General features: G+C 43.7%; 1 protein-coding gene across 1 annotated transcript in view; it reads left to right on the top strand.

Moving 5' to 3' along the window:
* Positions 1–866: 866 nt before the first annotated feature.
* OBI1 (ORC ubiquitin ligase 1) overlaps positions 867–17,934 on the top strand; it is a 33,228-nt gene continuing 16,160 nt past the window's right edge. The window contains exons 1-4 of the mRNA XM_048852906.2: positions 867–1,030; positions 13,052–13,187; positions 13,915–14,006; positions 16,166–16,414. Of these exons, the coding sequence (XP_048708863.1) occupies positions 959–1,030; positions 13,052–13,187; positions 13,915–14,006; positions 16,166–16,414 (549 nt within the window). The 5' untranslated portion in view covers positions 867–958. The remainder of the gene's footprint in view (positions 1,031–13,051; positions 13,188–13,914; positions 14,007–16,165; positions 16,415–17,934) is intronic.

The raw sequence follows: 17,934 nt of genomic DNA, 5'->3' as shown, positions 1-17,934 counted from the left end.
ACCCTTCAGGACAGGGATCATGTCTTCTTCTGTACCTTGAGCTGAGCACCCTCTGGGCAACTAATATTAATAACTAAAATAAAATAAAGAAAATAATAATAGTTGTTTATAATACTACTGTACTAATAATAGTAATAACAATAATTCATTAAATAATTATAGGGTGAAACGGGTCCTACACTACATTGCTATACCATTTTAAACCCCATTAATTGACTATGATTTTCATTCTCCTTGATCTTAGTTGTTCCATCTTCTGAGAGTTATGGAAAGGTGGGGTAACTAACTTTTTCCAAAGGTTCCTTCTTCAACTCCCCTCAAAGAGCAGGTTAAAACCAGACATTTTAGAGAGAAATCCCATACCACCACAGCAGAGTCCTGAGAGTTGGCCAGGAATGCGCTTTATACTTGGGAGGGTGGAAGCCTCTCCACCTTACTGCTGCCCTTCTGTGGGATTGGAAAGAGACTGCTGTCTCGCTGAACAGGTCTAATGCTCTGGCTTTCTATATACGCCTGGGCCGGGGGCGCAAGATGCTGAGAGACCCCACAAGGAACAACAGAGGGAGGAGAAATGAATCCTCCCTAGGAGACAGGGAGAAGAGGCCACTGCTCAGTGAATGCTGGTACATTAACAGGAGGGGACAGCCTGCAGTTTCCTAGCCCAATAAACCAGCCCTTGTTTAAAGGTGGGGGGGGGGGGGGACAGGTTAACCCTCGGGACAGCAGCAGCATCCAGCTGTGAACGCGCTGCACTCAGAAGGCCCAAGCCCCCAGTTCCGCCTCCCTTCTCCTCCAGGGGAACATTTCAAAAGCGCGATTTCGGTTTCCTTTGTTGCGTTGCGGGTTGGACTCGCTGGCTTGCCGTACTCGGAGCTAGCGAGTGGGGGACTGCCTCTCTTGCTGCTGTTGCCGCCGCCGCCTGTGGAACTACCGCGCTCGCGGGATTCGAAACGCCACAATGGCTCAGAACGTTCAGAATGTGACATTGTCGCTGACGCTGCCCATCACCTGCCACATTTGCCTGGGAAAGGTAATGGAGCTGCCGCCGCTGGGCAAAGCGAGCGGGGGTAGGGGGGGCCGGCTTGCACCGCCTCCCCCAAATGTGCTCGGAGGCTGGGGTGGGGGACTGCTGCTCTAAGGAGCCTGGCAACAAGTGCAGCCGCGATCAGGGATTGGGCGTCTGCCTGGATTTAGCGTTGTCCCTTTAAACAGGCTGCAGCTCCTGAAGTGGCACCGGAGAGAGACCCAGGGAAAAAAGTTGGGGATGGGTGGTCGTGCCAGGGCGGGGAGGGAGGACCCACGCGGGGTGGTGTATGCCGAGCCGGGATCGTGACTGGTGGCATTTTACTGCTAGCAAGTTTTATTGCCACCTTTCGGATTATGGGAAACATGCGCTGCGCTCGTTAAAATAAATAATTTCCAGCGCTGCGCGTTAACAGAGAGAGTGAAAGGGGAAATGGCCCTTCGGCTGAGTGGCTCCTAGACGCGGTTTATCCCTCCCCCTGAATGTGGATAAAAAAGCTTTATTTTTCGTGTCTTTTGAGCTATTAGGATGAGTGGTGAGTAATGTGTTCTTTGAAGCAGGGAACTACATGTTAAAGAATGACTGGAAGAAACATTTCAGGTGCTGGATGTGGAACAGAGTAGATCAAACAATGTGGAACCAAATTCTACTCCATGCAGCTGAAAAATGTTCTGTTTTCCTAATTTAAGTTCTCTTGGGCCAGAATCTCTTCCCTTGGCCCTCGAGATTGGGGAGGGCTACTACTGAAAGTTGGTATAGTTCTTCAAGAACTCATTTTCATGACTGGTTGCTTTCCAAATTCACTTTCTTTTCTATTTCCTCTTCTCCACCCCAAAATAAATAAAAGACTTTGTGAAGAGAGACTACCACTAGGAAATAGTTTTTGTGCTCTGGACTTGTTGGTTAGTGGGGGGGGGGTCCCCTTTGCTAAGTGACAAAATGATTTTTTTTTTTGCAAGGTGTTAGGAGGGGGAGATGCCTGACACACAAAGTAGGTACAGCATAGGGCAGGCGTGGTCCTGAGCCGCATACAGCTCTTTTACAGTTAAAGTGTGGCTCATGGAGATCCCCACACACACCTCCCCATTCTATGCCTACCAGACTGGGGAGCAGGCAGGCGGGAGAGAGGGGAGCTTGGGACTTCTGCCCTGTGACGAGATGGTGGGTCTAGGTGTTTCTGTCCTGCAGGGAAGGGAGTCTAAAGAGCCTTAGCCCCGTGGGGGGGAGGGGGGACACCTTGGGGCAGGTGCCCTGGCAGGCACCGCCCCGAGGGGCAGGTTGTGTGTGTCTTGTGGCTCTTGAATGTCTGAAGATTATTGTCTACAGCTTGGAGAGTCAGTAAGTTTGGACAGTCCTGGCATAGCGGATGCCCATTCTCCAACTGCTCACACTTGTTAAGTGTCTCAATTCTGATCTGGAGGGAGAAGAGAGTAGTTCATTCAGTGTCCTTGGCCTGGTCAACACTGGGGGTGAGGATCGATCTAAGATACGCAACTTCAGCTACGAGAATAGCGTAGCTGACGTCGACGTATCTTAGATCAACTTAGAATCACTTACTTCGCGTCCTCGCGGTGTGGGGTCGACGATAGAGCGATCGGGGATCGATTTATCGCATTTACACTAGACAAGATAAATCGATCACTACCCGCCAATCCGGCGGATAGTATAGATGTGGCCCATGTTGACTATTCATTTCTTGGCTTTTCCGCTGAGACTCAACAAAGTTTTGTTGGTTTACGGTCTTGCTTCTGATTCTGTGGATGCCTGCTTGCAATTAACTGAAGGAGACCGTCAACAATTTTGAAGGCCATGGTACAGAATGGCTGTTCTTCAAAATCTGTGCTTTGTTCTTAAAAATTGCTGAGGGTCTTGGTGGACCATTTAATGATATTTCCAAATGTTGTTTGTACCATTAGCTAACTATTGTAAAGCACTTTGGATAAGTGCTATATTAAAAAAAACCCTTAATTAATGTGTTATACAAATAAAAGAACACAACTCTGATTTTAATATCCGTAGTTTTACCTTTCGAATTCAATGGATGTGCCCTCTCTCCCCCGCCGTGGCAGCCTCCAAGTTGGGGCTGGGAAGGATGGGGGGGTCTTTCCCTCTCTCCCCCTCCACAGCAGCCCCCGAGCAGGGGATGGGAAGGAGGGCTGTCTCTCCCCAGCAGCTGCCGCCCTGGAAAAGTCGCCTCTTTCCCTGGCTGCCACAGCCCTGCACATTCCAAATTCAGCCCCCCACACCCTCTTCTCACCCCACTGGCCCCGCCCACCAACCCTCTATTCCCCCCAGGGCCACCACCTCACATGTGTGTCTTCTCCAGGGTCCAGGCATCTAATTATTGGAGCCCTTCATTCTCTTGTTTGTGGCCACCCAGGCGCTCACCTTAGAGGGAACTATCTGCGGACTACCTGAATGGAGCTCGCAGATCACTGGTGGGCCATGGACCACAGTTTGAGGACCTCTGCTTTTAGAAGGTTTCCACGATACTTTAAGTTCAGTACATATTACATCAAGATAAATGTGTTGACATTATAAATGGACCCGGTAGTAACTCTTGCGGTTGAGGATATTCAGTTGTTTGTAACTTTACCAAACTTTAGCCATTCTCGGTGAAACTTTCCATACTAAGTGTTTGCTCTTAGCTGAAATTTTTTGGAAAACTTTTCAACAAAAACAGTTCGGAACCAAAAGCAGGATTAAGGCGGAAATATGTTCTCTTGCTAATGTAGTACAAATTCTTGTAGTACAGCTGTTTTTTGTTGAAAAGTTCTTGTGTCTGCATGCTTTTGAGCATGTGCTTGAAATTTGGCAGGGGAGTCACCCTGGAGTCAGAGAGGTGCCTTTTGCTGTCCCATGAAAATTGTGCAGGGTTTGGATGGTATGTGATAAATAAGACATGGAGCCACACATTCAGTGGTGAAGGTAAAAAGAAATATTGAATGAATAGCTACTCATTAACTGAAGGCCATCCGTTCTGTGCACTGAGTGAGGCAGAAGTCCTGTGGCGAATAAATAGTGTGTGATCAAGCAATTAAAGATTGAATCATAATATATATGCACAGGGGGTGGGGTAGGAAATGAATTTAAATTGTGCAGGTGACTTTAATTCTGGAATTTCATAAGTTTTGAATACCTGACATTGCAACCTTAATATTGTTTTAACCTGAATGTTATAGTATATTTAAGTTTTATTTTAACTGTGAGCTCTGTGGGTCATGGGCTGTCTTTTTGTTCTGTGTTTGTACAGTGCCTAGCACAATGCGGTCTTCAGACTAGGGCTCTGAGGTGCAGCAGTTATACTGTATATTGATGGTTCTTGAATGTATTGCCAGCTGCACGACTTTAGCTCTTGAAGACTTTTTCTTGACCACCCTTCTTAAAGAATACCGAGCATCATTACTTGAGTTTTATGGGCAAGGCATCCAGAACATTGTTTCCATTTTTATTATCTGAAGGGTTGACAGCTTGCTCAATCCTGCACTCATTGAAGTCTATAATAAGTCTTCTATAGACTTCTGAAGATATGACCAATGGCCTCCGTACATTTGCTACTCAGCTAATTTTTTGTTTAAAAAAATGTTCAAACACATTGTTGCTGTAAGAAAGCAGAGTGTTAAACAAACCTTAATTAAGCAACTGCTTAACTGATTACCCATACGTGTTTCTTAGGGTTCTTTTTAATTCTGATTCTTTAATTAAAGAAAAGAACTCAGGAGTTGCATTTAGCTTTGTAGAGTTTTTTGTTAAATATCCTTAACAGCAAGTAATAGTGTAGGATATAAGAAAACAAAAAATTGTATTGGGCTGTGACTTAATCAACAAAAGCTAGAAAATTGGTGGATATAACCATTCACATTTTCAAGATCAACTCACAATAAAAAATAATACTTGTACTCAACCACAAGCTTGAGAAGATTACTTTGTTTAGATTTTTGATTGTTTCTCAGATTGGAGCCTCACTTGTGCCAATTGGTTATCAACTCAGGTGTGGCTAACACAAGAGAGGAATGCTGGAGGGACAATCCAAAGCTAAAGCAGAAGGCAGTTTGGTCAATCACTTTCATGCCATTTCACCAAGATCTCCTTCCTGATGGATCTATGGTGGTCAACCATTCATAGAATATCAGGGTTGGAAGGGACCTAAGGAGGTCATCTAGTCCAACCGCCTGCTCAAAGCAGGACCAATCCCCAACTAAGTCATCCTAGCCACGGCTTTGTCAAGCCTGACCTTAAAAATATCTAAGGAAGGAGATTCCACCACCTCCCTAGGTAATGTATTCCAGTGTTTCACCACCCTCCTAGTGAAAAAGTTTTCCCTGATATCCAATCTAAACCTCCCCCACTGCAATTTGAGGCCGTTACTTCTTGTTCTGTCATCAGCTACCACAGAGACCAGTCTAGATCCATCCTCTTTGGAACCCCCTTTCAGGTAGTTGAAAGCAACTATCCGATCCCCCCTCATTCTTCTCTTCTGCAGACTAAACAATCCCAGTTCCTCAGCTTCTCCTCATAAGTCATGTGTTCCAGTCCCCTAATCATTTTTGTTGCCCTCCGCTGGACTCTTTCCAATTTTTCCACATCTTTCTTGTAGTGTGGGGCCCAAAACTAGACACAGTACTCCAGATGAGACCTCACGAATGTCGAATAGAGGGGAACGATCATGTCCCTTGATCTGCTGGCAATGCCCCTACGTATACATCCCAAAATGCCATTAGCCTTCTTGGCTAATGAAGGGCACACTGTTGACTCATATCCAGCTTCTCGTCCACTGTAACCCCTAGGTCCTTTTCGGCAGAACTGCTGCCACGCCATTTGGTCCCTAGTCTGTAGCGGTGCATGAGATTCTTCCGTCCTAAGTGCAGGACTCTGCACTTGTCTTTGTTGAACCTCATCAGATTTCTTTTGGCCCAATCCTCTAATTTGTCTAGGTTCCTCTGTATCCTATCCCTAACCTCCAGCGTATCCACCTCCCCTCCCAGTTTAGTGTCATCTGCAAACTTGCTGAGGGTGCAATCCACACCATCCTCCAGATCATTTATGAAGATATTGAACAAAACCGGCCTGAGGACTGACCGTTGGGGCACTCCACTTGATACCGGCTGCCAACTGGACATGGAGCCAAATCTAGCCAACTTTCTATCCACCTTATAGTCCATTCATCCAGCCCATACTTCTTTAACTTGCTGGCAAGAATACTGTGGGAGACCGTGTCAAAAGCTTTGCTAAAGTCAAGGAACAACACGTCCACCGCTTTCCCCTCATCCACAGAGCCAGTTATCTCATCATAGAAGGCAATTAGATTAGTCAGGCATGACTTGCCCTTGGTGAATCCATGCTGACTGTTCCTGATCACTTTCTTCTCCTCTAAGTGCTTCAGAATTGATTCCTTGAGGACCTGCTCCATGATTTTTCCAGGGACTGAAGTGAGGCTGACTGGCCTGTAGTTCCCAGGATCCTCCTTCTTCCCTTTTTTAAAGATGGGCACTACATTCGCCTTTTTCCAGTCATCCGGGACTTCCCTGGATCGCCATGAGCTTTCAAAGATAAGGGCCAATGGCTCTGCAATCACATCCGCCAACTCCTTTAGCAGTCTCGGATGCAGCGCATCCGGCCCCATGGACTTGTGCTTGTCCAGCTTTTCTAAATAGTCCCGAACCACTTCTTTCTCCACAGAGGGCTGGTCACCTCCTCCCCATGCTGTGCTGCCCAGTGCAGTAGTCTGGGAGCTGACCTTGTTCGTGAAGACAGAGGCAAAAAAAGCATTGAGTACATTAGCTTTTTCCACATTCTCTGTCACTAGGTTGCCTCCCTCATTCAGTAAGGGGCCCACACTTTCCTTGACTTTCTTCTTGTTGCTAACATACCTGAAGAAACTTTCTTGTTACTCTTAACATCTCTTGCTAGCTGCAACTCCAGGTGTGATTTGGCCTTCCTGATTTCATTCCTGCATGCCTGAGCAATATTTTTATACTCTTCCCTGGTCATTTGTCCAATCTTCCTCTTCTTGTAAGCTTCTTTTTTGTGTTCAAGATCAGCAAGGATTTCACTGTTAAGCCAAGCTGGTCGCCTGCCATATTTACTATTATTTCTACACATCAGGATGGTTTGTCCCTGTAACCTCAATAAAGATTCTTTAAAATATAGCCAGCTCTAACCTACTTTCCCACAAATTATATTAGCCCCAGAACCTGACTAATCTTCCTAACTGTCTAGCACATATTCTTACATTTATGACAGACTGTATAGACTGAGTGCAGTTCAAAAGGCTTGTACACTTGATCTGTATTCATGTCTGTATGAAACTGTTAACTAGGGTAGACACTTGTACTGTAATGTTCTGCAATCTCAGTTTAAAAAGTTGTTCGGTTTCAAAGCTACTCGTGGACAATCTTGATTGGAACCTTTTGCAAAACAAGGACACGAACCGTAACTCTGTGACAACCTTTAAAGTACATACACAAACATACAAGTACACTTCCTACTAATTAGCTATCCAGTTTCAGGAAAGGGTATATTGATTTGGGTCGTAATCCAAGGGAAAAATCTGTGGGCTGCTTATCACCAGATCTTTGCTCCAACATTAGCAGCTTTCAGCTCAGTTATTGTTCGCCGCGGAAGTTAACGCTGCAAATGCAGATGAAGCAAAGGACAGACTCAACTATAGTTTTTTCCCCGCCTAGTAGCGGGCAACCCAAACTTCTGGAAAATAGAAAGAGACAGTTAAAGATACCGATCCAACATAGTTACTTGATGTCACCAGAGGACTCCCAGGTGGCCAGCCCAGGATCTCAGTTGACTCCCTTCCAGGTGTCTTCAGCTTTCGGAAAGCAGTGTGATGCAGGAGATGGCCATTTTCTCCCATTTCTGCTGGGTGTTTCAGCTTGGTTCCTTTTCTTGGAGATGCTGGTGTGGACCAATCAGATGTTGATCCAGGCCTCTGGACATTTTGAATCTTCAGCAACCAAAATGAGAGGTGTCCTCTCTCCCTGTATAGTCATCACCTTTAGAGTTCTTGCAGCTAGGACTGGAATTTTCCAGTCTCTCTGTGCAGCACATCTTCTCACACCAGCTTGTGTAAGACAAGTTAGGCCATAGCTGTTGCTATAACCATCTTGGGACATACTGTGAACACCAGCTAAATTGCTCCAGTCAGCAACTTACCTCTGCAAATCGCTTTCCATGGGTCCCGCTGCCTGCTGTGCATCCTTTGGCCACCTTTGCAGTTATGCTTGCTCAAGTTGCAGTTTCTACATCCGTGCTCTGCTAGCTGCTAAAATATCCAGTTTAAAGTTCATATAGTTATACAAAGAGCCTCTATATTCTTTGATGCTCTTTTAATTTGTTTTAGCAGTCTATTGCGTAATGGAAAATCACTTCAAGAACTGTTGTTTTCCAGCAGGGCAGAACAGCTGTATAACTTTTCCATTTCTGTTCTTGTTTTAACAACAGCGATGGGGCCACTTTTATATGAATGAGTTGATGCCATGCATTATTAACCAAACAGTTACATTTCTGATTATTCCATTCTGTGATCAAGTGTGCTTACAAACACAATTTTTGGTTTCAGTTCCTTTTATTTGCCCCTCTTTCAGGACAGGTATATTTCACTAACTTGATAGTTTAAGCATGCTTGAGTGCAGATATTCGCCCTACTTGTTTCACTTCGTCACTAAGCTTAGGAATCAGTATGATTGCAACCCCTTTTTCTCCCTAATAGGATTGCTCATGAGATAAACCCTGTCATTAAAGATTACAATATTTTGCCCAAACCTGTATCACTTATAGCCGACTTCCCTTTATGTGTATAACTTTTAATCAGAATATTAGAGTCCATCAAGTTCCCTGTTTTTCAATACTGTATCTGGCAACATCATATATCTTAATGTTTCGTATTCATTTTTTGTTCATTCAAAGATGGTGAAACTCCCCCCTCCCCCCCCCCCCCCCCCCCAGTTGCCTCACCAGTATGTTCTTGTGAAAAGCTGCAGCAACTCCAAGTTTCCTCAGGCTATCTGAAGAAATCATGCCTGTTAGACCTGGAGCTTTTTCTCTGATTCCTCTGTCCTGTCTATTCTAAACAGCCTTGTTGCCTGGAAAATTCATAATAGTGACTCAGACTTCGGGGCCTTCATTGCTACATTGGTTTCAAAGTGACATGAATGTGCACAGGATTAGACCCTTCCAGTTAGCTGTGCAAAAAGCCTGTCTAACAAGGTAATCAACAGACATTTTGCATGAAAGAATGGTAGGATCACCTATCTCTCTTAATCTTATCTATCTTAAACCCAGATAGGTATATTAAAAAATAATATTAATAATTGAACAGATTGAGGCACTGGACCTCTGCCCAACGAGGTTTAAGCTACAAGTTGTATTTGAATTATACATTTTAACAATGCCAAATAGTGTTATACAAAAAATGTTTTTGGATAACAGATCTTGATATTGTAATAGAGCTTTTATTGTTGCGCATATCACTTCGTTTAGATACCAAAGTACTTCTTAAAAAACCTTGAAATGAAAGTAGTGTTAATCAGGAGCACGATACCCTAGATCAGTGTTTCCCAAACTTGGGACTCCGCTTGTTCAGGGAAAGCCCCTGGCAGGCCGGGCCGGTTTGTTTACCTGCCGTGTCCGCAGGTTCGGCCGATCGTGGCTCCCACTGGCCATGGTTTGCTGCTCCAGGACAATGGGGGCTGCGGGAAGGGCGGCCAGCACATCTCTTGGCCCGCGCCGCTTCCTGCAGCCCCCATTGGTCAAGAACGGGGCACTGCGGCCAGTGGGAGCCGCGATTGGCCGAACCTGCGGACACGGCAGGTAAACAAACCGGCCCGGCCCACCAGGAGCTTTCCCTGAACAAGCGGTGTCTCGAGTTTGGAAACACTGCCCTAGACGGTAATAAAATGTAATTTGATGTTTTGCTCAAGGTATTGTGATGTGAATGTTGACTCTTTATAAGTGTGCTCCCACTTCAGGTTTTTGGTATCTTGAGGTCTTGAAATGAATCTTGCCATTGAGGGGTGGGGGTGTGTGTGTGGGTGCGTACTGTGCTCTGTTGTTTTTAGTTTTCAGTCCTTGGTAGCTGTGCAACCATTCTAAGGCTGCTTCTGAGTGAGCAGGAATAGGGGTGTATTAACAGGAGTATTGTATCTAAGACACAGGAGGCTGTGGTGGATTAATGATTTTGCCGCCCCTAGGCCCAGAAATAATTGCAGCCCCGCCCCCCCACCCCTCCGCCAAGCTCACCTCCGCTCCGACTCCACCTCCTCCCCTGAGCACGCCTCCAGGTCCTGCTTCTCCCCACTCCCTGCCAGTGCTTCACAGCTTCACGAAGGAGGGGGGAAGGGAGGGAGGGGGGACGTGGCGCGCTCAGGAGAGGAGGCAGGACTGGGGCTGGGATTTAGGGAAGGGGACCAATGGGGCAGGGAAGGGGCGGGGCCGGGAGCGGAGGCCTCGAACCGGCACCAGGGGAAGCAGCCTCTGGCTGCTATTATAAATTTGCCTCCCCTGCAAATTTGCCACCCTAAGCCTAGGCCTTGGTGGCCTAGGCGATAATACGCTGCTGACAGGAGGTAATTGTCCCACTCTACTTGGCACTGGTGAGGCCTCAGCTGGAGTACTGTGTCCAGTTCTGGGCATCACACTTTAGGAGAGATGTGGATAAATTAGAAAGAGTCCAGAGGAGAGCAACAAAAAAAGGTTCAGATTAGAACATCTGACCTCTGAGGAAAGTTTAAAAAAAAAAACAAAAAACCAACTGGGCATATTTAGTCTTGAAAAAAGAAGATTGAGGGGGGATCTGTTTAAATCTTCAAATATGTTAAGAGCTGTTATAAAGAAGACTGATTAATTGTTCTCCTTGACCACTGGAGATAGGACAAGAAGAAATGGGCTTAATATGAAGGAAAGAAAATTTTAGGTTAGATATTAGGAAAATCTTTCTAACTGTAAGGGTAGTTAAGATCTGGAATAGGCTTCCAGGTTGTGGAATCCCCATTATAGGAGGTGTTTAAGAACAGGTTGGACAAACACCTGTCAGGGTTGGTCTAGGCTTCTTTGGTCCTGCCTCAGTGCAGGGCGCTGGAGATAATGTCCTCTCGCAGTCCTTGCCAGTCCTATGGTTCTATGAAAGCAAAAAAAAAAAGCTACTCTTCTGACTGATGTGTGGGAAAATAAGGCAAGACTGTTTGTAAAGAGATGTACTAAGCAACCAGAGTACTTTAAGATTAAGATTCATAATTTTAGAACTTCTGTTGTAACCAGGGAGTCATAGGGCTGGTTTAAATACAATCTGGAACCAAAATAACTAAATTAGTTTGAAGACACAAGGTTGGTTAGTCAATATATTTTATTGGACCAACTTCTTTTGGTGAAACAGGCAGGCTCTCAAGCTACACGGAGCTCTTCTTCAGGCCTGGGCTAACAAATTGGTCCAGTGAAAAATATTACCTCACCCATTTTTGTCTTGCTAATATCCTGGGACCAACAACACTGCAAACAGTGGAATAAATCAGTGTAACACTTCTTTGGTGCAAGTTTGTGTATGGACACTTCAATCAAATAATACAATTTGAAATAACTTAATTGAATAATGAGAATAAATTAGGTTAAATGGCAAAAGACCCTCTTAATCTGAAATCCGTGTCTACATTTTAAAGGTGTGAATTAAAATAATTTGATTATTTGGATTCCACTTTGTTCATAGGTAGGTTATTAGGTTTTCAGAAGTGTCACTTCGGAAATTCTTAAAACAATATTAAACCTGTAATACAATAGGGACATGAGAGGTGAATTGGTGGATGGACTGACGGTAGTGGGGGCTTGATTCTATTCCATCTGTGTCCGTTGTTTTCAATTTGTATAGGATTGAGTTTATAGGTATGATTACTACAAAACACATCCATTCTGGCTTTCAAATAAATTACTGGCTATCCTATTTATTTTTTTTTCTTTTTCATTCTCCCCTCTCTCCCATTTCCATCTGTGTTATGACTTCCTTCTTAATGCAGCAAAGGAAAAATCTTGAAAATGAACAGTTTTATTTAAAAAGGTACCATGTTTCTTAAGTTCTTGTTTTGTTTGAACTTTGGTTTTAATTATTTCCTAACTGAGGCATTTTAGTACCTAAAGTTATATCTAGTGTTATTTGTCTGTTTCCAAAGTAGATATTTTGGATGGAGATGGAGGGTGGTTTTGTTTTGTTGCGTTTCTACTGTTACATGTGTTGAAAGTCTTCTTAGAAGCATAGGAATCAGAGCTGCTGTTTAAGAGATTTGAGAGCATGAATTAATTTTCTGAAATATAGCCCTACTTTCTGTAACCGGTAAATATCGTAGTGAAGTGCAGAATCTTCCTTGCATAGTTGGTTTTGAGTCCTGATGCCTGTTTGTTTCCAAACAGAATTTAAAATTAGTCAGAGAGAGAGAGTGAAATGTTTTTCTAAACACTTATTTCTGTAAACCTGGCACTTCGTTGCTTTGGAAGGGAAAACATAAACATCTTGTTGAACTCAATGCATTTGTGATCCAAGAATTTAAGTGAAAGTTTTTACATAAATGTTGCATAAGCTTTCAGTTAGCCACCCTGTGCTATTTTGCAGTATATTGCACACCGGTATCACACCTTTAGAAAGAGAAATGGGTTAGTGATCCATGGACTCACTAGTTGAAATCCTAGCTGGGTAGATTTAGCTCCCCATCCTTCCAAAGTCTATTTCCAGGCAGTGCAGGTGAGACCTTAACCCTAGATACTCCAGTGGCAGTTCTTGCAAGAACATGTTTTTGACTTGTGCCAAAACCCTTTCCTATTCCCTCCATGTGTGAATCAGTTATTGCCTGTCTCTAGGTGATCCTTGACCTAGACGTGGCCGCATTTCAGCGGGCCTATCTGTTTGTTAGTTTATGAAGTTCTTTGGGATCCATCCAAAATATCTCCTGAATGACGGTAGTTACATATAATAGACTAAAACCAAATAAACTTAAAATAGCTTTAAAATATTTTACAATCTCTTTTTTGAAAAAGGTCCGCCATCCGGTCATCTGTGTCAACAACCATGTATTCTGCTCCATTTGTATCGATATGTGGCTGAAGAACAATAGTCAGTGTCCAGCTTGCAGGATCCCTATCACCCCTGACAATCCCTGCAAGGAGATTATAGGTAAGGGCCTGTTAGCCACTGAAATAATGTTCCAATATTTGCTCATAGATGAGACTCTTCCTTGGTGAAAACATGCCCTAATGTTTTCCATACCATTTCTTAGGCACGTTTGGAATAATTATTTATAGATATGGGGCAACACGTTTTAAAACACAGTGTCTAAACAGGTGGTCTGACTTTTCAATGAGCTTCCGTGGGCTTCAATAACTGTCTTTGAAAGTCTTGGCAAGAGAGTGTAATTGTTGGAAATAGGTAGGATGTACAATGGTTCTGTCCATGTATTGCAACCCCCTAACCCAAGGAGAGAACACCTAGCAGGAATGCCAACTAGTTCCATACAGAGGCTGACTAGACACTGTTTTTCCGGAAAACTCTCCTGAAGTTGAGTCTGAGTTGCAAAATTTGAATGAGGGACCTGCACCTCCCAGAATTTAAGTTCTCATCTGGGTTTTTTGTTGAGACTCATCTCTACATGTTTCAATATTTAACAAGCGTACTTAATAAATAAAGTAGGCTTGATTACTAATCCTCTCTCAAAATAAGTAATCTTTCTAGGTAATTGTAGGTTTGATTTCCCCATCCCCAGTGGATTCTAGTGGTACAGTTTTCTTTAAAACAAAAATAGGAATCTAAAGTCACATGGAGAAAAATGATGTATTTTATTGACTTTGGATTTGGACTGAAAAACAAACCCATTAATAACGCTGTTTATCTTGCATTGCTGTAGGAGGAACAAGTGAAAGTGAGCCCATATTTAATCCTACAGTCAGAAAACATCTTCGTAAAACCAGACTTGAACTGCTCCACAAAGAATATGAGGTAACAGCAAAGATGAACAGCTTGTTATGTACAACTCTTCTCCTTAATTTCTACACTTTCTTTTTAAGAAAAGTTTCATTTTGAATACACACTAAAACTCGAATTTATCTCTTAATATTTTTTTTAGTGTGGATTTTAGTGTGGAAATCAGTGTGGATTTAAGATTAGGACATAATTTGAATTTCAGTGTGGATTCATTTCCTAATCTAGACTTCAAGGTGGGAGTTCAGAAGAACTTGGCATTGAGGCTTACCCTGCTCCCACTGAAGTCAATAGGAGTTTTATTAATAACTTCAGTGAGAGCAGGATTTAGGCCAAGCACTTAAAAAATCCTTCCCATAGACTTTAGTCCCTTCTCCGCACGCACGCACCTTCATGTGACTTACAGTATTTTTAATGCATTATTCTTAACTTGTCTCTTCCTGCTGCTGCACCCAAACAAGCGTGTCTGTGCCTCGAGGCGCAAGAAAGTGGGCTTCTTCTAAAGAAATCCCTCTTGGCTATGAAAGAAAAACATTTCTTGGAGAAACACTGTCAACTTGCATTTTTGACATGGACGAATTTTTTTGAAAAAATGTACAGAGTTCTTCTAAAATGACAAAACACTCAGCAGATCTCTCTGCTCCCCTGCTGCGTGAAAGACCTCCTGTGAACAGGGGAGAGTCGGCAGGTCTGAAAGCAACACCAGGTATGCCTGGGCCTATGCTTTCTCTGCCCGACTCTGTTCACATGGTTGCCTACTACCTCCTCTTCAGATTTTGTGAACCTGGTAGGAGGGGTGCAGAGATAAATGCTCCAAGTTCTAAACTCTTCCCTGAGACCTGTGGTTTTGTCCTCATGAGGGAATAAGAGGAGGCAGAAACAGGTGTGCTTCATCAGCTCCCAAGGTCTTTGGAAGAGCCCTGCTCCCAGTGGAGCCCTGCAACTTGTTGGCACTCGACTACAAGCATTGGGTCTGTGTCAGGTGGGAAATCAGCTGGACCTTTTTGGGTCAGGTCAGCTCTCCTTTTCCTGCCCCTGGGGTCAGCGCAGGGGTTGCTGCATGCTGAGGAGCCTCTCACTCTGCAGCCCACACAGCGCAGCAGGGGCTGGCAGCCAGCAGGAGCAGGGTATGGAGCTGTTCCTGCGCTGACCCCAGGTAGGAAGCAGTGGCAGTTACTCAGGTTTGGGGGGGAAGGGTCGAAGGCAAGTTTGGTCAGAAGATGACGTAACCTTCTTGGGTCGGGTGGGCTTGGGCCTGGATCGGACCTGAAAGTTAAGTCCGAGCAGACCTCTAGCCAGGAGATCCCTAATATGCCTGTCGGATCACCCCCAAATGTCATTACACTTGAGAACTGAAGGGAATAAATCTCCAAAACTCAATGAATAGTTTATCTGTCTAAAACGCGGAGGATTCAATGCAGAAGATCAAGTTACATTTTTTTTTTCATTTATGAATCCCTGTAAGACCTAGGTTTTTATAAGTGTGTATCCTCCTGTAGCCTTACTTTCTACAGCAGTTAGGCCATGCAAGCATGTGTGTGGTCAGCAGTATAGAGAGCACATGAACAGTTATTGCCAAGGTATCAGGCACAAATAGGCTTTCCCATAACCCTCTTCCTTCCCCCACCCCTCCAAGTGTTTGTTTTTGGCAGCTTATGGAAGTTGAGATTTTTCCCCCACACACACACATTCTTGTCTCCAAACATGCAGCTCAAGACCTTTTTCTATACCTTGGTCTCTCATAAGATCTCTTCCACATTTCTCATTCTTTAACAACAGCAAATGAGGCAGCAACAGTCCATGTGAGCGCACTGTGTAAAGGCCGGGCCTCCCAAAATGTGCACTACAATAACGCTTTGCTATGTAAAGTGTCCAGTTCACATATAGTCTTATGCGTTTGCTATATATAGTCAGAGGGAATTCCTCTGCCCATAGCTGAAATCCAAAGCTACACTCCAGAATGCAGCCTTCCAAAACCTGCCCGGGCGTCAATCCAACGGTGCACTTTGAAAAACTCTGTAATGAATTCCTTGCAGGCAGGGCACCCATGCTGGTGCCCAGAGGATCTGTATACATAAAGCACTTAGAGAATTAAGTCCCGAGGTAATAGCAGTTAATTTTTTATCTTTTTCTGGTTTGTTGCATTCTTGTGCTTCCTGGGTTTGTAACACTTTCAGGATGAAATAGAATCCTTGCAGAAAGAAGTGGAAGAACTAAGAGGTAAAAACCTTGGCTTGGAAGCGCAGCTGAAAACGGTTCTGGATCCTGGGGCCTTGGCTCTGTGTAACACAGATGAAGAAAGTCATCAGCCTACAGATGAGGCGAGCCGAGCTGGCCCAGAAACTGTAGAAGAATGGACCAAGAAACTTAAAGCTGCTAATGATCTATATGAGAAAGTGAAAGATGATGTGGAAAAGTTAAAGGAGGTACCAAATGTCTGCTTCTCTACTCACATAGCCGTGTAATTGTTTCATGTTATTCAAATAGGGGCCTGGGGCAGTCTAACCTTTTGAGTACTTCATAGCTCCAAAAGGAAGAGAGAGAAAAGTTGAATTCTTGTGACTATTGGCGTATCATAGTATTTCTGCATAGCAAGTGCCTGATGCTTTTGCTTGTTGTAGTCCATCTCACATGTGACTTTTTCAACTTGTCTGTCATCCCATGGCTCACTAATTGGATTATACTAGCACTTGTTTTCGGTATTGAGGACCAGAGTCTTCCGGCTTGCAACAATTTATAGAATATATCTATTTTGCCAAAAACAGCCCAGTTGCCTTAAACCGATTTTGCACTGTTGCCCTCCTTGCTAGCTCATGTTTTCGATGCAGTTTGCTGAGACAGAGTAACTTGACCCTTTGATATAAAGACCTGAAGAAGAGCTCTCTGTAGTTCAAATGCTCGTCTCATTCACCGACAGAAGTTGGTCCAATAAAAGATATGACTTCACCCACATTGGCCCTTGGAGCTAAAATAGACCAGCCTTAGCATGTTTAGGACCAAAAGATCCTGTACTGGAAACTTTTTTAAACTTACTCTGCACTCCCTGCAGTATTTGGGACTTATTTTGTTGATGCTTTTTAGGTTTCTTGACTACAGCGTAAAACAAAACTTGTGATTTGGAGGGGAAGAGAGACTAAAAATCAGGTGAAAACAAACTTAAATATTGAAATCTTCTAAAACACACTCTCAAGGGCAAGGAAATTTGCCTAAAGCAGTTTGAATAAGAATGAAATTTCAAAGTTAACTTGAAGGACAAATTGAGGAAACTTAACTTGCATTTATTAAAGATGCTACCTTTAATTTCTTCTGTTTTTAATCTTGCATTGCCTCCTGGAAATTGAAGCTTTAGCATATTTAGGACATATTATCATTTTTTATGATATTATTACGAAGGATTTATACCTTCTAAATGCTACAAAGATTCCCAGGGCCAAATTCTGCTGTTATATCAGTATAAATCCAGGACAGTTCCATCGCCGTTGATGGAGTTGTTCTGGATTTGCATCAGTGTAATAGAAAGCATATTTAATCAGAGCCAAATTCTGCTTTCAGTTCCGCTGATGCAAATCCAGAACAACTCCATTAATGGCAATGGAACTGCCTTAGAGTCAAACTGGTGTAACAGCAGAATTTGGCGTTTGGAGTCTTTGCAGTATTTAGAAGGCATCAATGCTTAGTACTAATATTGAAAGAAAACAAACAAAAAAGTAGCAGATTGTTCAGAGTCTGGTGCATAACACAAGGAACGGAGGAAGAAGGGCTTTGATCACAAACTTTATTTATTTCAGTCACGATTTTAGCATTATTTAAACTGTGTAAATACCTCCATTTAAGGCAAAAGTTCCCAAACTTGATTCGCGGCTTGTTCAGGGTAAGCCCCTGGCGGCCCACAAGAAGCTTTGTTTACCTGAGCGTCCGCAGGTACGGCCACTCACAGCTCCCAGTG

This window comes from Caretta caretta, chromosome 1 (assembly GCF_965140235.1).
Source record: "Caretta caretta isolate rCarCar2 chromosome 1, rCarCar1.hap1, whole genome shotgun sequence".
Classification (NCBI taxonomy): domain Eukaryota; kingdom Metazoa; phylum Chordata; order Testudines; family Cheloniidae; genus Caretta; species Caretta caretta.
The sequence above is the reverse complement of the archived record's forward strand: the minus strand, read 5'-3'. Positions and strand labels throughout refer to the sequence as shown.